Below are 27,422 nucleotides of genomic sequence, written 5' to 3'. Positions count from 1 at the left end.
TGGCAAAGCGCGCGCCGAGCAATTTTTGTTATGGACAGATTTTTTACGCACACTCGTGCCACGCAAGCACCTATCTTTCTTGAGATGGTAGGCTACAGAGTGCGGATAGATAAACTACCATGCAAGTGGACTATGCATTTTTTTGTGGGAAATCTTCCTATGATGATCAGGAGTTTAGGGTGGATTTGCGTATTTCCTACTGAAGAAAAATGCTCCGGCGGGCCTCTCAACTCCACAATCTTTGGATGAGAAGATGTCCAGAATCTGATAGATTTACCAGATAGGTATGACAGCAAGACTACAATTCTGTGATAATAAAAAAAAAGCGCCTTTGAGTTTTTTCTTTCGAGGCATCTAACGTTATATTGATAATGCAAGCAAGCATGCTTTTATATCTGTTCTGAGTTATTTATTAGGCTACATTGAGTGTAAAAAAATCTCATGAATTTTCAAGAGTCATTCGGTTTTCCTTTTTCATCAGTGTAGGGTAACCTAATTAAACGGAAGTGCAACTGGCCTCAAGATATAGGTCTGAGTTCTGCGCAATGAACTAAACATTCAAGTTGTCCAAAACGCTCTATATTTACGTTTTTGTAAAGATATGGATGAGTCAACGTCATTGGATATCGAGGCCCTGAAGGTAAGATATGTCAAAGTAAATGCTAATTAATAGCCTGTACTTTTAATTCATACCTGTTGTCTGATCTTGAAGAATTCACTTTCAAAATAGAAATGTCCACGTTTACAAAACGTATTCATCCCATAAATCTTGTTTTTAGCATACTCAAAGTTTTTGCAAGTCACATTTTACTGATAATATAGGCTTAGAGTACACATATTACAGCTATCTATCTATGATACGTATGCTGTTATTCTATGCACTGGCACTTATGCAACAGGCAAGTGAGAACATTCATTGGAGAGATACACTTGCATCTGCCATGTCTTTGATCTCACGGCTTAGCAGTGAGCATAACAGCCTACTCCTAGTTCGCCAAGACAACCTTCGCAAAAGGTGGTCAATTTAATTGATGATATTATGATTATTGGAAGAATATTCCTTATTGGTTTTGGTTTGTGCAACTCTTACCCAATTATGAATGATATTCCAAACTATATGGTTGTAGTTCTTCTCATGTTTAATAAAGGGGAGTGGAAACACTACCCAGCTAGCACGGTGGATCTGGGCCGATTCTGGCTGAGAGTCAGACTCGGCTGACGTCATGTGGCCCGAGTCTGGGCCGCCCTCGGCAGTATTACTTATGGCTAGGATGCAGGGATTGAGCTCGGGATGATTCCTGTGTGAGTTATCTGGCCCAAATCTATTACTTGGGGCTCTGGCCGATTCCGGTGTGAGTTATCTGGCCCAAATCTATTACTTGGGGCTCTGGCCGATTCCGGTGAGAGAGGCATCTGGCCCAAATGTATTACTTGGGGCTCTGGTCAATTCCGGTGAGCGTTATCTGGCCCAAATATATTACTTGGGCTCTGGTCAATTCCGGTGTGAGTTATCTGGCCCAAATGTATTACTTGGGCTCTGGTCAATTCCGGTGTGAGTTATCTGGCCCAAATGTATTACTTGGGGCTCGGGCCGATTGGGGCTACTCTCTGACAGATGATTACACAGGCTGCTTTATATAATTAACATTTCATTATTTATAAAAAATAGTGTCTTAATAACAAAATCAACACTTTTTCCCCCCAAAACAACTGCCATTTACACAACTTCCTAATGATGATAGAGAAAAACTAACAAAAAAATGTAGTCTTCCTTATTTTGTATTTTATTTAACATCTGAAATCAGAATAATAATACCTTTTACTGTGAATGAGTTCTACGGACACTTTCTTATCTAGATATAGTATATTAATCACATATCTGCACCAAAACATAATACAAATGGCATTGTGTCTTACAATGTACACACAATACCTCATAATGACAGAGCGAAAACAGGTTTTTAGAAATGTTTGAAGAAGTTTGGAACCACCAAGACTCTTCCTGGAGCTGGCCAAACTGAGCAATTGGGGGAGAAGGGCCTTAATCAAGGAGGTGACCAAGAACCCAATGGTCTCTCTGACGTAACCTACCAATAATTTTTTATTTGTAAATCTATTTTTTGGAACTCGGTTGGGGTCTCAACTTACTATTGACAGTAAGAATAGTAGAATAAACCAGGTGCAATTTCGAAATGTGTTTGTGCAGCAGTCACCGACAGTCAGTCATGAATGTGCAGCACAGTTTATAACATAAATGTGCAGCACAGTTTATAACATAAATGTGCAGCACAGTTTATAACATAAATGTGCAGCACAGTTTATAACATAAATGTGCACCACCATTTTTTTTTTAATTTGTCTTTAAACTACTACTAACAATCACCCATATTAGAAAAATATTGAATTTCTAACTTCACATTTCCCTAGTATAGGCTACTTATCGTAATGAACGATATCAGCAAAATGCCTGCGATAAGTGTTTCGGTATGGTCGGTGTCTATAATTCTGGGGTTGTCATCCCAATTCTAATAATGAATCTCGAAGAAACACACAAGTCATTAATTGGTTATTAATTTATTGGTTACTGTTTTACCATGTACTTTCTAAGTAAATAACTAGCAATTTCTGTACCATAACATGAAGTGCTTCTGATCTGTTTCCTTTGCCCCAGGTCCGGGAGGACCTCTGTGGAAGCAGGCATTTGTTCCAAGCCAGCACTAGCACATCAGATGTGTGTTTTGGCACTAGATGGGAACAAAAGCTCGCACACTATCTGCTAATCCATGACCAGGAGTGAAGACCTAGGGCAACAGAGTAAATATGACAAATGATTTAAAAACATTTTACCAATCCTGTGGCTCATAGACAGCCTACCCACAGTAACTGCACAGTTACTGGAGATATATAGGCTTTTTTACGGACAATTTCCTGTCTGGAATTATAATGTAAATGTGACACTTCCTCTCTGATCGTTTGCTAAATGCAAATGTGTCCTCCATGGGGCGACATCCTAAATGGAGCTCCCTGAGGGTTTGCAGGGGATTAGCATGGAAAGCCAGTGTACTGTGGATGAGAGTCTGACTGTTTACATCAGCACTTTGTCGTTTCTTTCGATTTTCACTTCCGTAAAGCCTGAGAGGGAAATTAAATGAATCCCTTAACCTCCTCAACAACATCTACGCTGGCTGTCTGTGTGCTGTTGTCGCCAAATTCCACAAAGTTCCTAATTAAAGCACCTATTATTAAAACAGGTAAAGGGAAGAAGTTGTGGGCTTTACATCATCGGTCTATCATGAAGGGTCAATTTGAATCTGAAAATAATTAAGCAAATGAAAAACAAAAACTTTATCTGAGCTGTTGATCATAACACTGTTATAACAGGTGACATGATATAAAAACTTGTACAGAACAGAGAAACCAACTTCTCACAGCCTTTTCAGGATGCACCTTTTGAACAACAAAGACCTTTCCTAGCACTAGCAGTGAACTTACTGGAGTGCCTTCATCTCTTAAAAAATTAACACGCTAGTAAAAGTGTACAGCCATCTGTAGACAGGAAATGGACAGCCGTCTGTAGACAGGAAATTGACAACCATCTGTAGACAGGAAAAGGAAGCCGTCTGTAGACAGGAAAAGGACAGCCGTCTGTAGACAGGAAATGGACAGCCATCTGTAGACAGGAAATGGACAGCCGTCTGTAGACAGGAAAAGGACAGCCGTCTCTAGACAGGAAATTGACAACCATCTGTAGACAGGAAAAGGAAGCCGTCTGTAGACAGGAAAAGGACAGCCGTCTGTAGACAGGAAATGGACAGCCATCTGTAGACAGGAAATGGACAGCCGTCTGTAGACAGGAAAAGGATAGCCATCTGTAGACAGGAAAAGGATAGCCGTCTGTAGACAGGAAAAGACTAGCCATCTGTAGACAGGAAAAGACTAGCCATCTGTAGACAGGAAAATAACAGCCATCTGTAGACAGGAAAAGGACAGCCGTCTGTAGACAGGAAAAGGGCACAGAGAACAAAATGTCACAGTTCAAAGCGGCAGTATCTCACTTTATTGTCTATTTCGACTGTGATGGAGCCAACAAAATTGGACTTCACATTACGAGAGTTTTAGACTATAAGGTTCTATCTGCATTTTTGTAAATATTGAGTTACTGACATACCCTTGTTCTGTTCAATGTTCTCTACCTATATAGTACTCTGAATAGCTCAATTCATGTTGTTAAATTCAAAAGAATACAAGATTAAAATCGCTGACGCCGTTCAAACCAATAAGGGTTTGGAACTTTAAAGCCAGTTATCTCAGAATCCTCTTCTTGCAGATAGAACTTTATAAAGCCAAACTCGGGATTAGTCAATCCACTATTGAGAACAGCTGGATTAGTCAATCCACTATTGAGAACAGCTGGATTAGTCAATCCACTACTGAGAACAGCTGGATTAGTCAATCCACTATTGAGAACAGCTGGATTAGTCAATCCACTATTGAGAACAGCTGAATTAGTCAATCCACTACTGAGAACAGCTGAATTAGTCAATCCACTATGGAGAACAGCTGGATTAGTCAATCCACTATTGAGAACAGCTGAATTAGTCAATCCACTACTGAGAACAGCTGGATTAGTCAATCCACTATTGAGAACAGCTGAATTAGTCAATCCACTACTGAGAACAGCTGAATTAGTCAATCCACTACTGAGAACAGCTGAATTAGTCAATCCACTATGGAGAACAGCTGGATTAGTCAATCCACTATTGAGAACAGCTGAATTAGTCAATCCACTACTGAGAACAGCTGGATTAGTCAATCCACTATTGAGAACAGCTGGATTAGTCAATCCACTATTGAGAACAGCTGAATTAGTCAATCCACTACTGAGAACAGCTGAATTAGTCAATCCACTATGGAGAACAGCTGGATTAGTCAATCCACTATGGAGAACAGCTGGATTAGTCAATCCACTATGGAGAACAGCTGAATTAGTCAATCCACTACTGAGAACAGCTGAATTAGTCAATCCACTACTGAGAACAGCTGAATTAGTCAATCCACTACTGAGAACAGCTGAATTAGTCAATCCACTACTGAGAACAGCTGAATTAGTCAATCCACTACTGAGAACAGCTGAATTAGTCAATCCACTATGGAGAACAGCTGAATTAGTCAATCCACTACTGAGAACAGCTGAATTAGTCAATCCACTATGGAGAACAGCTGAATTAGTCAATCCACTACTGAGAACAGCTGAATTAGTCAATCCACTACTGAGAACAGCTGAATTAGTCAATCCACTACTGAGAACAGCTGGATTAGTCAATCCACTATGGAGAACAGCTGAATTAGTCAATCCACTATGGAGAACAGCTGGATTAGTCAATCCACTATGGAGAACAGCTGAATTAGTCAATCCACTATGGAGAACAGCTGAATTAGTCAATCCACTATTGAGAACAGCTGAATTAGTCAATCCACTACTGAGAACAGCTGGATTAGTCAATCCACTATTGAGAACAGCTGAATTAGTCAATCCACTATTGAGAACAGCTGAATTAGTCAATCCACTATTGAGAACAGCTGAATTAGTCAATCCACTATTGAGAACAGCTGAATTAGTCAATCCACTATTGAGAACAGCTGAATTAGTCAATCCACTACTGAGAACAGCTGGATTAGTCAATCCACTATTGAGAACAGCTGAATTAGTCAATCCACTACTGAGAACAGCTGAATTAGTCAATCCACTACTGAGAACAGCTGAATTAGTCAATCCACTACTGAGAACAGCTGAATTAGTCAATCCACTACTGAGAACAGCTGAATTAGTCAATCCACTACTGAGAACAGCTGGATTAGTCAATCCACTACTGAGAACAGCTGGATTAGTCAATCCACTATGGAGAACAGCAACAACCACAGGGGTGTCAGCTCTTTGATCGCTACATCAATACTGGCCCTGATGGAGGGGAATGTCTTCATCAATAGCTTGATTTACAGACATTACATTCTTTTCAAGACCAATGCAACACAATCTTTGTTTATCCATCTGACATATTGGCTTCCAGACCATGGATCATCAACTACATTCAGCCGTGGGTGGATTTTCTTTTCTTCAGCGTATGGTCAGGGGACTGGAACATAATTACAAATCATTTGTAGACTGCAAATCGACCGCAAGAAGCCCAAAACAGATATAATATTTGACTAAAACATAATTATTTCAAACCTTGCTTACGCTTGTATACAATCACATATCTCTATATATTATACCTGGGAATACTTGGGAACAGATGTATAACATTTGAATCGCTTGGAGCTGATTTCCTGGCGTCCATATTGTTTCATTCAATTGAATAACTGTTGCCTTTTGCCGAAAGAACTTGGGCAGTCATAGATTTAGGACCAGTCCAAGTTAACATTTTGGGGTATTGCTGTTTTACATCTAACTACTGCTGTTATTGTGTCTATCCACTTTCCCATTGCTGCCTTCGAGGTTGGTTACATGCAGGACAGAAGAAAGTAGTGGGAGAGACTCAAGTCATTAGTCCTTCTCCAATGTTTTCTTACCTCTGGCGGAGGAGGCTAGTGGGACGCCCACGGCATCACGGAGAGAGAGAAAGAGCATGCAGGAGGCAAAGTGGGACGCCCGTGGCATCGCAGAGAGAGAGCATCCAGGAGGCATAGTGGGACGCCCATGGCATCACGGAGAGAGAGAGAGAGCATCCAGGAGGCGTAGTGCGACGCCCGTGGCATCACAGAGAGAGAGCATCCAGGAGGCGTAGTGGGACGCCCGTGGCATCACGGAGAGAGAGACCATGCAGGAGGCGTAGTGGGACGCCCGTGGCATCACGGAGAGAGAGACCATGCAGGAGGCTAGTGGGACGCCCGTGGCATTACTGAGAGAGAGAGAGAGCATCCAGGAGGCGTAGTGGGACGCCCGTGGCATCACGGAGAGAGAGACCATGCAGGAGGCTAGTGGGACGCCCGTGGCATAACAGAGAGAGAGAGAGAGCATCCAGGAGGCGTAGTGGGACGCCCGTGGCATCACAGAGAGAGAGAGAGAGCATGCAGGAGGCTAGTGGGACGCCCGTGGCATTACTGAGAGAGAGAGAGAGCATCCAGGAGGCGTAGTGGGACGCCCGTGGCATCACAGAGAGAGAGAGAGAGCATTCAGGAGGGATAGTGGGACGCCCACGGCATCACGGAGAGAGAGAGAGACCATGCAGGAGGTGTAGTGGGACGCCCGTGGCATCACGGATAGAGAGAGAGACCATAGAGGAGGGATAGTGGGACGCCCACGGCATCACGGAGAGAGAGAGAGAGCATGCAGGAGGCGAAGTGGGACGCCCACGGCATCACAGAGAGAGAGAGCATGCAGGAGGTGTAGTGGGACGCCCGTGGCATCACGGAGAGAGAGAGAGAGCATGCAGGAGGGAGAGTGGGACGCCCACGGCATCACGGAGAGAGAGAGAGAGCATGCAGGAGGCGAAGTGGGACACCCACGGCATCACAGAGAGAGAGCATGCAGGAGGTGTAGTGGGACGCTCACGGCATCACGGAGAGAGAGAGCATGCAGGAGGCGAAGTGGGACGCCCACGGCATCACGGAGAGAGAGAGCATGCAGGAGAGAGAGAGCATGCAGGAGGCGTAGTGGGACGCCCACGGCATCACAGAGAGAGAGAGCATCCAGGAGGCGATTCTGCTGATTAATATCAGTAGGCATTAATAGTGTCTAATTTTCTTTGATTGAATGTTTCTCAGGTGCGTTTTGCTGCCTTCGCAGTGCGTCGTTGTTTGATTCAAAACAGTGTGTACCCTATCACTCTCACCGCTAATTGGTGGAGATGAGCTGTGCCGATGGAGGTAGAATGACTGCTGTGTAATCGCTAGCTTGGTTCGCTTGGCTGCAATGTATGTTCTCAATGCTGGGAGGTCACCACAGTCCCCGTCCTGAAGTAAAACCAGCACAAAGTTATCTTGGTAAACGTTGACTGAAGGGATTGATAGGGAAGTAAAGCAAGAGAAAGTTACTCATCATATTTCAATGTTAATCATTTTCTACCTTGACTTCAAATACCCTCACCTAGAGTGTGCCAAACATTGAGGTCGTGAAATTGCTGTAGAAAAACACTGCAAAATGCTGTCCTGACTTCATACAGTGAACGATGCTGTCCTGATTTCATACAGGGAACGATGCTGTCCTGACTTCATACAGGGAACGATGCTGTCCTGACTTCATACAGGGAACGATGCTGTCCTGACTTCATACAGGGAACGATGCTGCCCTGACTTCATACAGGCAACGATGCTGTCCTGACTTCATACAGGGAACGATGCTGTCCTGACTTCATACAGGGAACGATGCTGTCCTGACTACATAATATGGGGAACGATGCTGTCCTGACTTCATACAGGGAACGATGCTGTCCTGACTTCATCCTCACAGTTCCTTAAAGTGTTGTCTCGAAAGAAACCACTTGTGCCAGTAGTAGATAATAGGTGCTATTGGCTCATACTCCATGGGTCATGTTCTACATGTCTACAGATTGACAAAGCACCACCACTGTCTGCTATGCTCTATTCCATTTGCTTTGTGAATGCCCGAGCTTTAGCATGCATGACGGGCTAGGGTACAGTATGCATTCAACTCTGCAAAGAAATTGTAGCATCTAGCTACCAGCGTTTTGGGAACAGTGGGTTGCCATAGAAATTAGAGGGGCAGAAGAGTCATTTCCCCTAGCAACAGAGGATTCAAAATAGACTATGGAGTTGTCCTGCTGTGACACGTCGGATTAAAGAGAGAACTTTGCATTTTTTTAAAGATACACTGTAAACTGTTTCCGTACCCCTGAGGGCCTTTAAATTCCACTACTGTTAAAGGATTTTATTCTGCTAGTATCTAAGTATTTTGAACCAGCCAAAGATATTCCCCTAAAAAACAGAATGTACGGTTTTTGTCCTCTACGTAATGCTTACACTGTTTATGATAATGAACAAGAAAGACTGAGTTCAATTTTTGTTTTATACATTTATTTTGATGGATAAATGATTTGAGAGCAAAATACTATACATTACAGCTGCGTATATAGCTCATCATTATTTAGTGTGACTCAAAAGGCCTGTCCCTCTAGTTCTCGGGTGCACTCACACTCGTCTCTCGTAGTTATCTTCCGCGAAGTGTATCAGCGGCGTAATTAGACTCACTGACCTTTCTAGTCCAATGATATGGTTAATTTGTATTCACTGCAAAGTCCCAACTTACATTGGTGAGACATATGCCCCCCTCCCCCCCCCACACTGCTCGACAGACAACATGACCCAAACTGTCATTATGAGGAGGAACCAGCTAAGGTTAAAAGACTGGATTCATCTAGACCAGCGGTTCCCAAACTAGGGGTCGCTACCCAATGTGGGGTCGCCTGATATGAAAATGGGGTTGCGGGAGTTTTTCCAAAATCCTGATGAAAGCTGCCATCAAGGCAAAGGGTGGCTATTTGAAGAATATCAAATATTGTCACGTTCCTGACCTGTTTTCTGTTGTTTTGTATGTGTTTAGTTGGTCAGGGCGTGAGTTGGGGTGGGCAGTCTATGTTATGTGTTTCTATGTTTAGGTTCATTGGTATTAGCCTTATATGGTTCTCAATCAGGGACAGGTGTTTGACGTTTCCTCTGATTGAGAACCATATAAAGGTAGGCTGTTCACACTGTTTGTTTGTGGGTGATTGTCTTCCGTGTCTGTATGTCTACCACACGGGACTGTTTCGTTTGTCGTTTCGTATATGTAGTCTGTCCCTGTTCGTGCGTTCTTCGTAGTTTGTAAGTTCTCAAGTCAGGTCTGTCTACATCGTTTATTTGTTTTGTAGTTTGTTGTAGTGTTTTCGTGTTTCGTATTTACTTTATTAATGTAACGGCAGTCCTCCTCCTCTTCATCTTCGGAAGAGGAGGAGTATTGAGGGAACCAAGGCGCAGCGTAGTGAAAAGACATATTTTAATAACGAAATACGAACTTGATAAACTAACAAAAACAACAAACGGTGTAGACAGACCTAGACGACGTACTTACATAAAACAAGAAAAATGCACGAATAGGAACATAGGCTACACAAACCGAACAAACCGTAAACAGTCCCGCGTGGTGTACAGACACAGACACGGAAGACAATCACCCACAACGAACACTGTGACAACGCCTACCTAAATATGACTCTTAATTAGAGGAACGCCAAACACCTGCCTCTAATTAAGAGCCATACCAGGCAACCCAAAACCAACACAGAAACAGAAAACATAGAATGCCCACCCAAACTCACGTCCTGACCAACTAACACATATAACAAATTAACAGAAATAGGTCAGGAACGTGACATAACCCCCCCCATAAGGTGCGAACTCTGGGCGCACCAGCACAAAGTCTAGGGGAGGGTCTGGGTGGGCATCTGACCACGGTGGTGGCTCAGGCTCCGGGTGAGGTCCCCACCCCACCATAATCAATCCTAACCTCCCTCTCCCCCTAAAAATGTCCACCCTCAATTTACCCCCACAAAATCCTCTTAGTAACATCAATGACAGGGACAGCACCGGGACAGAGATATAAATCAAGACAGAGGGATAGCACCAGACAGAGGGATAGATCAGAAAATAGAGGTAGATCAAGATAGAGAGGGAGATCATAATAGAGGGGCAACTCCGGACTGAAAGGCAGCTCCGGACAGAGAGACAGCTCTGGACTGAGGGGCAGTTCTGGGTATATAGCCGTTTCTGGCTGAAGGGCAGCTCATGGCTGACTGACGAATATGGACGCTCATGGCAGGCTGACGGCTCTCGACGCTCATGGCTGGCTGACGGCTCTCGACGCTCATGGCTGGCTGACGGCTCTCGACGCTCATGGCTGGCTGACGGCTCTCGACGCTCATGGCTGGCTGACGGCTCTCGACGCTCATGGCTGGCTGACGGCTCACGACGCTCATGGCTGGCTGACGGCTCTCGACGCTCATGGCAGGCTGACGGCTCTCGACGCTCATGGCAGGCTGACGGCTCTCGACGCTCATGGCTGGCTGACGGCTCTCGACGCTCATGGCTGGCTGACGGCTCACGACGCTCATGGCTGGCTGACGGCTCTCGACGCTCATGGCAGGCTGACGGCTCTCGACGCTCATGGCAGGCTGACGGCTCTGGCTGCTCATGGCTCTCTGACGGCTCTGGCAGATCCTGTCTGGCTGGCGGCTCTGGCAGATCCTGTCTGGCTGGCGGCTCTGGCAGATCCTGTCTGGTTGGCGGCTCTGGCAGATCCTGTCTGGTTGGCGGCTCTGGCAGATCCTGTCTGGTTGGCGGCTCTGGCAGATCCTGTCTGACGGACGGCTCTAGCGGCTCCTGTCTGGCGGACGGCTCTAGCGGCTCCTGTCTGGCGGACGGCTCTGTAGGCTCATGGCAGACGGGCGGCTTTGCAGGCTCATGGCAGACGGGCGGCTTTGCAGGCTCATGGCAGACGGATGGCTCAGATGGCGCTGGGGAGACGGATGGCTCAGATGGCGCTGGGGAGACGGATGGCTCAGATGGCGCTGGGGAGACGGATGGCTCTGGCCGGATAAGGCGCACTGTAGACCTGGTGCGTGGTGCCGGAACTGGAGGCACCGGGCTAAGGACACGCACCTTCATACTAGTGTGGGGAGCAGGGACAGGGCACACTGGACTCTCAAAGCCCACTCTATACCTGGTGCGTGGTACCGGCACTGGTGACACCGGGCTGAGGGCAAGCACATCAGGATTAGTAGGGGGAGAAGAAACAGTGTGTACAGGGCTCTGGAGACGCACAGGAGGCTTAGTGCGTGGTGCCGGAACTGGAGGCACCGAACTGGATACACGCACTCGTAGTGTGCGTGGAGGAGGAACAGGGCTCAGGAGACGCACTGGTAGCCTAGTGCGTAGTGTAGGCACTGTAGGTACTAGGCTGGGGCGGGGAGGTGGCGCCGGAAATACCTGACCGTGCAGGCGTACTGGCTCTCTTGAGCATTGAGCCTGCCCAACCTTACCTGGTTGAATGCTCCTGGTCGCCCGACCAGTGCGGGGAGGTGGAATAACCCGCACCGGGCTATGTAGGCGAACCGGGGAAACCATGCGTAAGGCAGGTGACACCTGGCTCAATACCCAATCTAGCCCTACCAGTGCGGGGAGGTGGAATAACCCGCACTGGACTATGCACTCGTACAGGAGACACCGTGCGCTCTACTGCGTAACACGGCGCCTGCCCATACTCCCGCTCTCCACGGTAAGCCTGGGAAGTGGGCGCAGGTCTCCTACCTGCCCTTGGCCCACTACCTCTTAGCCCCCCCCCAAGAAATTTTTGGGTGTTACTCACGGGCTTTTTGGGCTTCCGTGCAAGACGCGTTCCCTCATAACTCCGGTTCCTCTCTCTCTTTTCCTCCACTCTCCGAGCTGCCTCCAGCTGTTCCCATGGAAGGTGATTCACTTTAGCCCATGGTCCTTCTCCGTTAAATATTTGCTCCCAACTCCACAAGTCCTGTATACTTCCCCGTTGCTCCAAATTACGCTGCTTGGTTCTGGATTCTTGTTGGGTGATTCTGTAACGGCAGTCTTCCTCCTCTTCATCTTCGGAAGAGGAGGAGTATTGAGGGAACCAAGGCGCAGCGTAGTGAAAAGACATATTTTAATAACGAAATACGAACTTGATAAACTAACAAAAACAACAAACGGTGTAGACAGACCTAGACGACGTACTTACATAAAACAAGAAAAATGCACGAATAGGAACATAGGCTACACAAACCGAACAAACCGTAAACAGTCCCGCGTGGTGTACAGACACAGACACGGAAGACAATCACCCACAACGAACACTGTGACAACGCCTACCTAAATATGACTCTTAATTAGAGGAACGCCAAACACCTGCCTCTAATTAAGAGCCATACCAGGCAACCCAAAACCAACACAGAAACAGAAAACATAGAATGCCCACCCAAACTCACGTCCTGACCAACTAACACATATAACAAATTAACAGAAATAGGTCAGGAACATGACAATTAAATTCATTATGTCATATCACAACGCTGCGTTTTGGTCCAATCCCTACTCCTCCTCTTCGGACGAAGAGGAGGAGAACGATCGTTACAAATATAAAATATATTAAGATTTGTTTAATACTTTTTTGGTTACTTCCATATGTTGGTGTCTTCACTATTATTATACAATGTAGAAAATAATAAAAATAAAGAAAAGCCCTTAAATGAGTAGGTGTTCTAAAACTTTTGACTGGTATTGTGTGTATATATATATATAGATACACTACCGTTCAAAAGTTTGGGGTCACTTAGAAATGTCCTTGTTTTTGAAAGAAAATTATTATTTTTGTCCTTATAACATAAAATTGATCAGAAATACAGTGTAGACATTGTTAATGTTGTAAATGACTATTGTAGCTGGAAATGGCAGATTTTTTATGGAATATCTACATAGGTGTACAGAGGCCCATTATCAGCAACCATCACTCCTGTGTTCCAATGGCACGTTGTGTTAGCTAATCCAAGTTTATCATTTTAAAAGACTAATTGATCATTAGAAAACCCTTTTGCAATCATGTCAGCACAGCTGAAAACTGTTGTGCTGATTAAAGAAGCAATACAACTGGCCTTCTTTAGACTAGTTGAGTATCTGGAGCATCAGCATTTGTGGGTTTGATTACAGGCTCAAAATGGCCAGAAACAAAGACCTTTCTTCTGAAACTCGTCAGTCTATTCTTGTTTTGAGAAATGAAGGCTATTTCATGCGAGAACTTTTCAAGAAACTGAATATCTCGTGCAACGCTGTGTACTACTCCCTTCATAGAACAGAGCAAACTGCCTCTAACCAGAATAGAAAGAGGAGTGGGAGACCCCGGTGCACAACTGAGCAAGAGGACAAGTACATTAGAGTGTCTAGTTTGAGAAACAGACGCCTCACAAGTCCTCAACTGGCAGCTTCATTAAATAGTTACGCAATACACCAGTCTCAATGTCAACAGTGAAGAGGCCATTATGCAACGCCATCCATTATGCAACGCCATGCCATACCCAGTGGACGGCGCTTAATTGAAGCCAATTTCCTCCTACAACAGGACAATGACTCAAAGCACAGCTCAAAACTATGCAATAACTATTTAGGGAAGAAGCAGTCAACTGGTATTCTGTCTATAATGGAGTGGCCAGCACAGTCACCGGATGTCAACCCTATTGAGCTGTTATGGGAGCAGCTTAACCGAATGGTAAGTAAGAAGTGCCCATCGAACAAATCCAACTTGTGGGAGGTGCTTCAGGAATCATGGGGTGAAATCTCTTCAGATTACCTCAACAAATTGACAACTAGAATGCCAAAGGTCTGCAGGGCTGTAATTGCTGCAAATGGAGGAGGGTTCTTTGACGAAAGCAAAGTTTGAAGGACACAATTATTATTTCAATTAAAAATCATTATTTATAACCTTGTCAACATCTTGACTATATTTCCGATTCATTTTGCAACTCATTTCATGTATGTTTTCATAGAAAACAAGGACATTTCTAAGTGACCCCCAAACTTTTGAACAGTAATATAAATGTATTAAAAACCCTGTATGTATGTCATTCAAAACTAAAACGTTTAGCATGACTTCTAATGCTCAGATGCCCCTCTCTCTCTCTCTGGTTGTGTTCCAGATGACTGAGGAACGTTCTGGAGGCCCAGTCGGGTCATCTTCAGCAGCCCAGGTGCGACGCCGTCTACCCCGTGGGACTCTATGGGTGGAGGAAGAGATTCCTCTACTTTTTCCTCTCGCTGTTGCTGGTCATAATGATAGTCAACCTGGCCTTAACTGTGTGGATAGTAAAGGTCATGAATTTCACTGTGGTGGGTAGCCTACCGTATAATGTTTTACAGTAGCCTACTGTATGTTTTACAATGACTATTGTATATTGTTTTACAGTAGCCTACGGTATATTGTTTACAGTAGCCTATTGTATAATGTTTAATAGTAGCCTACTATATAATGTTTTACAGTAGCCTATTGTATAATGTTTTACAGTAGTATATTGTGAACCAGTTTGCACAGGTCTGCTCATACTCTATTATACTAATGGGGGATTTGTTCACTAAAATACATTTGGATGGTGCTACATGGATGAGGTGAATGAATGTAAATTAAAGAGACAGATGGATAAATTTGATTTAATTATTGATTTAACAAAACGCTTGACATAGCAAGTGCATGTTCTGTGTTAAGATATACTTGATTCATAAGTACATTAGAAGTTTTGCATGATAACACACATACATACGTATATAATTAAGATTAAAACAATTGCTTCAATTGGATCTGGTGAAAAGAATATCGCTGCAAAGAATATCGCTGCCAAGCGACAAATCGGAAAAAAAATTCCTAATCACCTTCAGGGACAGCTGTATAGTGCAGAATGTTGAAAGCGATTCATGGCTAATGTATGCAATCTACCATTTTGTCAACAAACCCCTGAAGACACCATCGTACTGTGACGGATCTGTCACCCGGGACCGTCTTTATCACTTCTCCACTCCTTGGCTCTCAATCAATTTATGTAATTTACTCAAGTGTTTCCTTTATTTCGGCAGTTACCGACAGTGCCCCTTGACTTTTTCCACATTTTGTGAAGTTACAGACTTACTCTAAAATGTATTGGATTATTTTTTCCCCCATCAATCTACACACAATACCCCACAATGACATAGCAGAAACAGGTTTTTGACATTTTTGATAATTTATCAAAGAAAATAATAAATGAAATATCACATTTACATTAGTATTTAGACCCTTTAGTCAGTGCTTTGTTGAAGTACCTTTGGCAGTGATTACAGCCTTGAGTCTTCTTGGGTATGAGGCTACAAGCTTGACACACCTGTATTTGTGGAGTTTCTCCCATTCTTCTCTGTAGATCCTCTCAAACTCTGTCAGGTTGGATGGGGAGCGTTGCTGCACAGCTATTTTCAGGCCTCTCCAGAGGTGTTCGAACGGGTTCAAGTCTGGGCTTTGGCTGGGCCACTCAAGGATATTCAGAGACTTGTCCCAAAGCCACTCCTGCATTGTCTTGGCTGTGTGCTTAGGGTTGTTGGAAGGTGAACCTTCGCCCCAGTCTGAGGTCCTGATCGCTCTGGAGTAGGTTTTCATCAAGGATCTCTCTGTACTTTGCTACGTTCATCTTTCCCTCGATCCTGACTAGTCTCCCAGTCCCTGGCGCTGAAAAACATCCCCACAGCATGATGCTGCCACCACCACGCTTCCCTGTAGGGATGGTGCCAAGTTTCCTCCAAACGTGACGCTTGGCATTCAGGCCTAAGAGTTCAATCTGGGTTTCATCAGACCAGAGAATCTTGTTTCTCATGGTCTGACAGTCTTTAGGAGCCATTTGGCAAACTCCAAGCATGCTGTCATGTGCCTTTTACTGAGTAGTGGCTTCCGTCTGGCCACTCTGCCATAATTGGTGGAGTGTTGCAGATAGTTGTCCTTCTGGAAGGTTTTTCCATCTCCACAGAGGAACTCCAGAGCTCTGTCAGAGTGACCATCAGATTCTTGGTCACCTCCCTGACCAAGGCCCTCCCCTTGATTGCTCAGTTTGGCCGGGAAGCCAGCTTTAGGAAGAGTCTTGGTGGTTCCAAACTTCTTCCATTTAAGAATGATGGAGGCCACTGTGTTCTTGGGGACCTTCAATCCTGCAGGCATTTTTTGGTACCTTTCCCCAGATCTGTGCTTTGACACAATCCTGTCTCGGAGCTCTACGGACAATTCCTTTGACCTCATGGCTTGGTTTTTGCTCTGACATGTACTGTCAGCTGTGAGACCTTATATAGACAGGTGTGTGCCTTTCCAAATCATGTCCAATCAATTTAGTTGTAGAAACATCTCAAGGATGATCAATGGAAACAGGATGCACTTGAGCTCAATTGCGAGTCTCATAGCAAAGTGTCTGAAACATTTTCCCAAAATTCTAAAAACATATTTTCGCTTGGTCATTATGGGGTATTGTGATGTCATTATGGGGTATTGTGATGTCATTATGGGGTATTGTGTGTAGATTGATGAAGGGAAACAAATATTTAATACATTTCAGAATAAGGCTGTAAAGTAACAAATTGTGTAAAAAGTCAAGGGGTCTGAATACTTTCCCGAAAGCACTGTATGTCTGTAGATGTTATCTGTGCTGTGGGTGTCTTGACTACTCTCTGTCTCAAGACTTCACCAGCTCTGCCAACCTACAACCCCATAAGCTGTATGGAAGATGTAATGCTGTGTAGATTCATACTTGTACATATAATGATACATAAGGAGAGGTGTGGTATCCTGACAAGCCTTCTGGTGATGCTTATTTTGAATGACAAGTCCATCCCCCATAGCTGTCTGTGTACATGATTCATTGGTCTGGACATTACGGGGCATCAGTGCATGACTTAGTGAAAGTGAGACGTGTGGAAGTTAGGATTCTCCCCTTTAGACATCAAGACATGTAATCTTAATATCCACACAAAATGCCTCAGTCATAAGCGAATCATAACAACTTATTAAGCATTATTAACATTAAATCAACAGTGACACTATTTAATCAACATTATATTACAAACCTGTCCATAGACATATCAGCGGGTACACAGAGAATGTTTATTTTTCAATGACTCAGTTGAGTGCGTTGCCAACACCACTTCCTTATTGGTTAACAAGCTTCATAAGCTCTTATGCTGTTGTTCATAGCGAAGGCATAATGCTCAACTGTCCATAGCTGATCTTACCGTATAACGCATCACGTAGCCTAAACTAATGTATTCTTAAGGACACCTACAGTTACGTGTAACCGTTCAATCTACGAAAGGCTTGTCTGTCACGTTAGCGACTGTTTGGCGCTGTTGAGGGAGGGCTGAGGGCCTCTGCTACACCCTGTCACTCAGCGGGATCCCCTACCTCTACCCTGTCACCTCAGTGTGATCCCCTACCTCTACCCTGTCACTCAGCGGGATCCCCTACCTCTACCCTGTTACTCAGTGTGATCCCCTACCTCTACCCTGTCACCTCAGTGTGATCCCCTACCTCTACCCTGTCACTCAACGGGATCCCCTACCTCTACCCTGTCACCTCAGTGTGATCCCCTACCTCTACCCTGTTAGTGTGATCCCCTACCTCTACCCTGTCACCTCAGTGTGATCCCCTACCTCTACCCTGTTACTCAGTGTGATCCCCTACCTCTACCCTGTCACTCAGTGTGATCCCCTACCTCTACCCTGTTACTCAGTGTGATCCCCTACCTCTACCCTGTTACTCAGTGTGATCCCCTACCTCTACCCTGTTAGTGTGATCCCCTACCTCTACCCTGTCACCTCAGTGTGATCCCCTACCTCTACCCTGTCACTCAGCGGGATCCCCTACCTCTACCCTGTTACTCAGTGTGATCCCCTACCTCTACCCTGTCACTCAGTGTGATCCCCTACCTCTACCCTGTCACCTCAGTGTGATCCCCTACCTCTACCCTGTTACTCAGTGTGATCCCCTACCTCTACCCTGTCACCTCAGTGTGATCCCCTATCTCTACCCTGTTACTCAGTGTGATCCCCTACCTCTACCCTGTCACTCAGCGGGATCCACTACCTCTACCCTGTCACCTCAGTGTGATCCCCTACCTCTACCCTGTCACCTCAGTGTGATCCCCTACCTCTACCCTGTCACTCAGCGGGATCCCCTACCTCTCCCCTGTCACTCAGTGTGATCCCCTACCTCTACCCTGTCACTCAGTGTGATCCCCTACCTCTACCCTGTCACTCAGTGTGATCCCCTACCTCTACCCTGTCACTCAGTGTGATCCCCTACCTCTACCCTGTCACTCAGTGTGCTGCTGTCACCTCAGCGTGATCCCCTACCTCTACCCTGTCACTCAGTGTCACCAGTGTAGCCTGTAATAGGCATACACAACATCTATCAGCTCAGCCTGGTGTTGTACTGTGTCCAGGTCAGGCTATGTCAGTGACATACATCCAGCAGCTCAGCCTGGTGTTGTACTGTGTCCAGGTCAGGCTATGTCAGTGACATACAGCTCAGCCTGGTGTTTTACTGTGTCCAGGTCAGGCTATGTCAGTGACATACAGCTCAGCCTGGTGTTTTACTGTGTCCAGGTCAGGCTATGTCAGTGACATACATCCAGCAGCTCAGCCTGGTGTTGTACTGTGTCCAGGTCAGGCTATGTCAGTGACATACATCCAGCAGCTCAGCCTGGTGTTGTACTGTGTCCAGGTCAGGCTATGTCAGTGACATACAGCTCAGCCTGGTGTTTTACTGTGTCCAGGTCAGGCTATGTCAGTGACATACATCCAGCAGCTCAGCCTGGTGTTGTACTGTGTCCAGGTCAGGCTATGTCAGTGACATACAGCTCAGCCTGGTGTTGTATTGTGTCCAGGTCAGGCTATGTCAGTGACATGCAGCTCAGCCTGGTGTTGTACTGTGTCCAGGTCAGGCTATGTCAGTGACATACATTCTCAGCAGCTTGTCTCTTGCAGAAGACACATTTCAGTTGAATGCATTCAGTTGTACAATTGACTGGGAATCCATCCCCCTTTCCCTTTACACACAGGAGTAAGAAAACAGGCAATTATACATCTTTCACGACTTCTGGGGTACAGCACTTGATGTAAACGAACGCAATGCCAGTAAAGTCATGATTGTTGGCAAACAGGGTCGTCGGTAATGTGTTTTGGGCGTGTGTGTGAAAGCTGGTGTGACATGACATTGTTACGAATGTTAACGTCATTATAGAAAGAAGTAAAAAAAAAAAGAGTGACAACTGTTTAAAAGGGCATTCCTGTCCATTAGGCTGCTTATTTGTTCTGTACTTTTGTTGTACATTTTGCAGGACGGAATGGGAAACCTTCAGGTGAACGGGCAAGGGATACGACTGGAGGGAATATCGGAATTTCTTCTTCCCCTTTATGTGAAGGAGATACAGTCAAGAAGGGTAAGCTACTCTGTTTACTAAACCGTTGTTCTCAGTGTAACGGAGTTAAGAACATACAATAAGCTCACTCCACAGTTAGCTTGAAATGTCGCCGATGGAACTGTTGACTTAGATGTTTTCCGATAACTCAAACTGTTGCTGCGTTGTCAACGGATGGGGCACGTGTGCTAGCAAGGCAGAGGTCCTGGATTCGAGCCTCGGTGTGAGCTGAATCGGAAGGAAGCGATACTCACTAAGCAAGCAGCAGTCACATCCATAACATCAGCACTAGGGTTAATGATGATGCTGGAATTAACCCTATGTCATTTCATATTAGGACTGCTGAATGATCATATGATGATACCAGATTCTCCCTATAAATGTAAGTGGAACTCATCTTAGAGATCTTCAAAAAACCGTTGCTAAGCTCTGATGGATCATGCTTGATGTTGATTGATTTATTAACCACAGAAGAATACAGAACTAGGCCATAGAGAACTTGCTATATATGGAGTTTAGAAAATGTCTATGTATTGCCCCGGGGGATATCGCACGTTTTTTCTCCAGACGGTACTCTCTTCCTCTCCTCCCCAATTTCCTGCCCTCCATCAGAACTGTATCAGGTTCCCCCTCAATCAAAAGGAAGATGGATAACGGGGGACTCTTCGTTTCTCACAAGTCACACACAACCTAGTGTAGACGACAGACAATTACAGGGGGACCACAGTCCCAGCTGAATTTTCAGTCAAGCCGGTACAATAAATCCCCCTGCCTCCCACTCCCCTTTGATGTCAGTAGGATGACTGATCTTCTGCACAAACTCTCCAGTTTTTCTTAGACACCCAGTCCATCCGAGCTGATCAATGTTTCAATATGAAATGGATAGCAATCTCAGGCCTTAAAAGCCTCAGTTGGAAGTAGATTTTCTCTGGATGGCTGTTTACTGTACATGGACAACGCCTGGATGGTGGGCTTGATTTGATACTCTTGATAAGTTTGAAAGTTAATTCAGTTGAAATTGGTAGTATAATTTCTTTTTAATTATATTTCCTCAGATGTAGTCAGATATTTTCTTAAAATGTCAGTATGTTCAGCTAGTCGTTGAATATTGAGCAGTTGTCACGTCCGTCGTCGTGAGGAGACCAAAGCGCAGCGTGACGTGAAGACATATTTTTAATACAAGACGACTAAACACGAAGAACACTAAACAAAATAACAAAACGAACGTGACTGCTATAAACAAAGAGTGCATACATGCAACTTCACATAGACAATTCCCCACAAAACCAAAATGGTAAATGGCAACCTAAATAGGATCTCCAATCAGAGACAACGATAAACAGCTGCCTCTGATTGGGAACCAATCTAGGCCACCATAGACCTACATAATGCCTAGACTACACACACACACACACACACACACACACACACACACACACACACACACACACACACACACACACACACACACACACACACACACACACACACACACACACACACACACACACACACACACACACACACCTAGATAAGACAAAAACACCCATACCACCCTCGTCACCCTGACCTAACCAAAATAATAAAGAAAACAAAGAATACTAAGGTCAGGGCGTGACAGCAGTTGATTGCAATAAAACTGGCAAAACCTTAGTTGGACATTAAGATGACATCTATCACTGTTCGCTTTAATTATTATATATTAGGGTAAAAAAAAAATCCCGAAAATCTACAAAATGTCCTTCCCAAAATTGCAACCATAGCGGTAATATAAAGCTGCAGCTTATATGTTGATCCTCTGCCAGTGCCACAAAGCTAGTTTAGGAGATTTGTGAATGTGAGATGGCGATTGCCTTCAGTAACTCCGTCGAGAGGTCGCTTGTAGCCTAAACATTATAGTCAGCGATGCAATTTATTTTATTTTTGCTTTAGGGCGGCATAAAAAGAGTATATTATTGGTCCATGGCACCCGTCATTATTTTTCTCGGGAAACGAGAAGGAGCTTGGTCGGGAAGTCCCGGGATACCGGTCACCAGTATTAAACCGATGTTTTTACAGTCTGTTAGAAGGCTATGCTAGGGGAGTGTTACGGTCTCACCGGAGATATTTGCAGCACAGGGAATCTCTGAAAGGATCATTCAATATTTTTTTCACCGGAGGAAATATGTCAGGCACCCGAGAGGATTGTGTTTATCCACTGAGTTAAAGAGATACTGTAAGTTGCATGTTGAGTTTAGTCATGCTCCGACTTGACTAAACGTCTAATCAATAAGCCATTACCGCAGAAATAATTTATGGCGGACCAGCCTTTGCATTGTACTATGTGGGGACGTCTTGTTTAACATGCCTTTTATACAATATATTGGCCTTCTGTATAATACTTTGGCACGAACCAGCAGTTTAATGTAATTGTGAATGTATCCATGATGTGTTACAATGCAAATACAGGGAGGAGACTGTGTGCAATTCAGTTAAAATGTTGACTAGACCTCATTTGTAATTTGTACAAATCTTAGACAATATACTGTAGATCACAAGAGTATTTAAAGTGAATCAAATCTATGTCATTCATAACTGAGTGCAGTGGCTTTTTCTCTTGAGATGTCAGCTGGTCTAAAAATAGGTTCGAGCATGTATAATGAATTGGACTGGAACTACTTCCTTGTGGAGTCTTTCTGGAACTACTTCCTTGTGGAGTCTTTCTGGAACTACTTCCTTGTGGAGTCTTTCTGGAACTACTTCCTTGTGGAGTCTTTCTGGAACTACTTCCTTGTGGAGTCTTTCTGGAACTACTTCCTTGTGGAGTCTTTCTGGAACTACTTCCTTGTGGAGTCTTTCTGGAACTAATTCCTTGTGGAGTCTTTCTGGAACTACTTCCTTGTGGAGTCTTTCTGGAACTACTTCCTTGTGGAGTCTTTCTGGAACTACTTCCTTGTGGAGTCTTTCTGGAACTACTTCCTTGTGGAGTCTTTAGAGCTGTGTAACATGACTTAATTCTCTCTTCACTTAAATCATGAATGGACAATGATTTGATAAAACAAAGCTAGTTCAAATAGATGGGTGTAGGGAGTTGCTGATAAAATAGATGACAAGTATTATATATTTTATTTAAGATTAAATCCGTGATGACCACTGTTGTAGCGGTTGTTTCAAAACAGATGTTTCCTGTTAATGGTAAAGTGTAATATAACTTTTTTTAAATAACTTACAGTGAGATCTTGATATCTTTCCACTAGCCTAACCTCCACTTACCCTGCTGCCTTTGGTTATGAAGTGTCCTTGTATGCAGGGCAGCACCCTTGGCAGTTTTTCCATTTTTCACAACATGCTCCATGAATGTGTATTAAAACTCCATGAAATTCACGTGACCTTCTGACCTTTCTGTAAGAGCCACAATGACTAGACTCTTTCATCAGTTCACAGAGTATCATTCAGGAGTGCTAATGTTTGACCCTCAGGTCAGATACCATTTAAGACCAAAAAATACATAATGGCACAAGATGGAACATTTCATTCCCCACTCACTTGGTCTGTTGGTTCATGTGTCTTGTGTCAGAACAGGAAATGAATAAAAACTAGATTCAAGGAAAATCAACTCGGGTCTAATAATATTTTGTGCTCAACATTTAGATTCTCACAGAAATTGCTGGATCAAATTGTTAGAACCAACATATTTACATGTATCTACCAGGGGGTTTATAATGTCTGAATGAAAATGAATCCTCTTATTGCAGGTCACTTGTATTTTCATGTTTTGCACTCTTTTTACATCCCCACTTTCTCTGCTCCTTTCTCCCCCCCCCCCCCCTCTCTCTCACGCTTCCTCTAGGCCAGCCCATTGGTCGTGCGGTCGGACAGAAACGTGACTGTAAACGCTCGAAATGACCAAGGCCAACTCACTGGACAGCTGACAGTGGGTTAGATAAGTTCAGAATTGTTTCCCTGATCACTTAAAACAGATGACTAACCATTTTGATACAATAATGATACATGTACTAGTGTTTTTCAGCAGCACAATTTAGCATGCTGTAACGGCAGCCTTCCTCCTCTTCACGAGAAGAGAAGGTGTAACAGGGATCGGACCAACACGCAGCGTAGCCAGTGCTCAACATGTTTAATAAAACGATAAACAGTGAACACTTACACGATACAAAATAACAAAATGTGGCAAACCGATACAGCCCTATCTGGTGCAGAGAAAACACAAAGACAGGAAACAACCACCCACAAAATTCCAACACAAAACAAGCCACCTATATATGATTCCCAATCAGAGACAACACAAAACACCTGCCTCTGATTGAGAACCATATTAGGCCAAACATAGAAACAGACAAACTAGACACACAACATAGAATGCCCACCCAGCTCACGTCCTGACCAACACTAAAACAAGCACAACACACAAGAACTATGGTCAGAACGTGACACAAAGACTCAGGCTTCTACTGTAAATTCCAGAATAGATCTCAATTCAATGACTTTAATCAAGTTGATCTTTTACTCATTATGAATCTGCTTTCTTCGCCTGGAGGAGTCACAGCAAAGTGTTCGAGTCATTAACCTTTGAAGCACTTATGAAAAGTGAAATAGGTTCTTCTCATTATCATCAAGTTTAATCATCAGTCAGGCCTATTTACCAGAGTCATTTACATGATTAATGGCTGTTTGAAAGCAAAATGACATGCTTATTAACACTAATAGCTATTGATTTTCACCAGCATAAGTTTGGGATTGATGATGATGATGATTCATCAAGGCTAGTGATGTGACACTTTGTCAAATCAAATAATATTTGTCACATGCGCCGAATACAAACAGGTGTAGACCTTACTTACAAGCCCGTAACCAACACTGCAGTTCAAGAAAGAGTTAAGAAAATATTTAAGAAATAAACTAAAGTAAAACATTTTTTATGAAAAGTAACACAATAAAATAACAGTAATGAGGATATTTACACAGGGGGTACCAGTACCGAGTCAATGTGTGGTGGTACAGGTTAGTCGAGGTAATTTGTACATGTAGGTAGGGGTAAAGTGACTATGCATAGATAATAAGCAGCAAGTAGAACAAAGGAGGGGGGGTGTAAATAATGAGAATAGTCCGGGTGGCCATTTGATTAATTGTTCAGCAGTCTTATGGCTTGGGGGGTAGAAGCTGTTAAAGGAGCCTTTTGGACTTAGAAATGGTGCTCCGACACCGCTTGCCTTTGGGTAGCAGAGAGAACAGTCTATGACTTGGGTGACTGTATTCTTTGACACTTTTTTGGGCCTTCCTCTGACAATGCCTAGGATATAGGTCCTGGATGGCAGGAAGCTTGGCCCCAGTGATACACTGGGCCGTAGGCACTACCCTCCGTAGCGCCTTATGGTCGGATACCGAGCAGTTAAAATTCCAGGCGGTGATGCAACCGGTCAGGATGTTCTAGATGGTGCAGCTGTAGAACTATGTGGATCTGGGGAACCATACCAAATCTTTTCAATCTCCTGAGGGGGAAAAAGGTGTTGTTGTGCCCTCTTCACGACTGTCTTGGTCTGTTTTGACCATGATAGTTTGTTGGTGATGTGGACATCAAGGAACTTTAAGCTCTCGACCCGCTCCACTGCAGCCTGTCGATGTGAATGGGGGCATGTTCGGCCCTCCTTTTCCTGTTGTCCACGATCAGCTCCTTTGTCTTGCTCATGTTGAGAGAGAAGTTGTTGTCCTGACACCACACTGCCAGGTCTCTGACCTCCTCCCTATAGGCTGTCTCATCGTTGTCTGTGATCAGGCCTTCCACTGTTGTGTCGTCAGCAAACTTAATGATGGTGTTGGAGTTGTGCTTGGCCACGCCGTCGTGGGTGAACAGGGAGTACAGGAGGGGACTAAGCACGCACCCCAGAGGGGCCCTGTGTTGAGGATCAGCTTGGCAGATGTGTTGTTGCCTACCCTTACCACCAAGGAGCGGCACATCAGGAAGTCCAGGATCCAGTTGCAGAGGAAGGTGTTTAGTCCCAGGGTCTGCTTGAAACATGTAGGTATTACAGAGTCGGTCAGGGAGAGATTGAAAATGTTAGTGAAGAAACTTGCCAGTTGGTCCGCGCATGCTCCAAGTACACGTCCAGGTAATCCATCTGGCCCGTGGCCTTGTGAATGTTGACCTGTTTAAAGGTCTTGCTCACATCGGCTACGGAGAGCGTGATCACATAGTGATCACACAGTCGTCCGGAACAGCTGGTGCTCTCATGCAGGCTTCTGTGATGCTTGCCTCGAAGCGTTCATAAAAGCCATTTAGCTTGTCTGTTAAGTTCGCGTCACTGGGCATCGCACAGCTGGGTTTCCCTTTGTTGTCCGGAATAGTTTGCAAGCCCTGCCACAGCCGACGAGCGTCAGAGCCTGTGTAGTAGGATTCAATCTTAGTCCTATATTGACCCTTTGCCTGTATGATGGTTCGTCTGAGGGCAGTGGGATTTCTCATAAGTGTCCGGTTCCTTGATAGCAGCAGCTCTAGCCTTTATCCCTGTGCGGATGTTGCCTGTAATCCATGGCTTCTGGTTGGGATATTTACGTACGGCCACTGTGGGAATGACGTTGTCGATACACTTATTGATGAAGCCGGTGACTGAGGTGGTATACTCCTCAATGCCATTGGATGAATCCCGGAACATATTCCAGTCTGTGCTAGCAAAACAATCCTGTAGCGTAGCATCTGCATCATCTGACAACTTCCGTATTGAGCGAGTCACTAGTACTCCCTGCTTTAGTTTTTGCTTGTAAGCAGGAATCAGGAGGATATAATTATGGTCAGATTTGCCAAATGGAGGGCGAGGGAGAGCTTTGTATGCGTCTCTGTGTGTGGAGTAAAGGTGGTCTAGATTTTTTTCCCTCTGTTTGCACGTGACATAGAATAGATTAATGTTTGGATGCATTACTGTCCCCGGCCACTAGGAGCACCGCTTCTGGATAAGCATTTTTTTGTTTGCTTATGGCTTTATACAGCTCGTTGAGTGCGGTCTTAGTGCCAGCATTGGTTTGAGGTGGTAAATAGACGGCTATGAAAAATATAGATAAACTCTCTTGGTAGATAGTGTGGTCTACAGCTTATAATGAGGTACTGTACCTCAGGTGAGCAATACCTCGAGACTTCCTTAATATTAGACATCGCGCACCAGCTGTTTTTAAAAAATAGACACACCCCCACCAGACGTAGCTGTTCTGTCCTGCCGATGCACGGACAACCCAGCCAACTGTAGATTATCCATATCGTCGTACAGCCACGACTCGGTGAAACATAAGATATTACAGTTTAATGTCCCGTTGGAAGGAAATTCTCAAATAGAGATCATCCAGTTTATTCTCCAGTGATTGCACGTTGGCCAATAAAACGGATTGTTGAGGTGGGTTACCCACTCCCCAATGAATTCTCACAAAGCACCCCGATCTCCGCCCCCTGTATTTCCTTCTTATTTTTCA

The 27,422-nt window shown here is 44.5% G+C and overlaps 1 protein-coding gene across 6 annotated transcripts in view; it reads left to right on the top strand.

Moving 5' to 3' along the window:
* The window catches only part of LOC129865930 (zeta-sarcoglycan-like), a 47,559-nt gene continuing 20,137 nt past the window's right edge, over positions 1-27,422 (top strand). For 3 of the 6 annotated variants that reach the window (XR_008761437.1, XM_055939012.1, XM_055939016.1), the window contains exons 1-5: positions 1-640; positions 2,672-2,814; positions 14,691-14,880; positions 19,890-19,991; positions 23,800-23,887. Coding sequence is in view for 5 of the 6 variants with exons in the window: in XM_055939012.1 (XP_055794987.1) it covers positions 14,824-14,880; positions 19,890-19,991; positions 23,800-23,887 (247 nt within the window). In the remaining variant the exon portion in view is untranslated. Of the gene's footprint in view, positions 641-2,671; positions 2,815-13,147; positions 14,264-14,690; positions 14,881-19,889; positions 19,992-23,799; positions 23,888-27,422 lie in introns of those variants that run through there. The other 3 variants (XM_055939014.1, XM_055939013.1, XM_055939015.1) reach the window with 3 other exon arrangements.

The sequence above is a fragment of the Salvelinus fontinalis genome, chromosome 11 (assembly GCF_029448725.1).
Source record: "Salvelinus fontinalis isolate EN_2023a chromosome 11, ASM2944872v1, whole genome shotgun sequence".
Taxonomy (NCBI): domain Eukaryota; kingdom Metazoa; phylum Chordata; class Actinopteri; order Salmoniformes; family Salmonidae; genus Salvelinus; species Salvelinus fontinalis.
The sequence above is the reverse complement of the archived record's forward strand: the minus strand, read 5'-3'. Positions and strand labels throughout refer to the sequence as shown.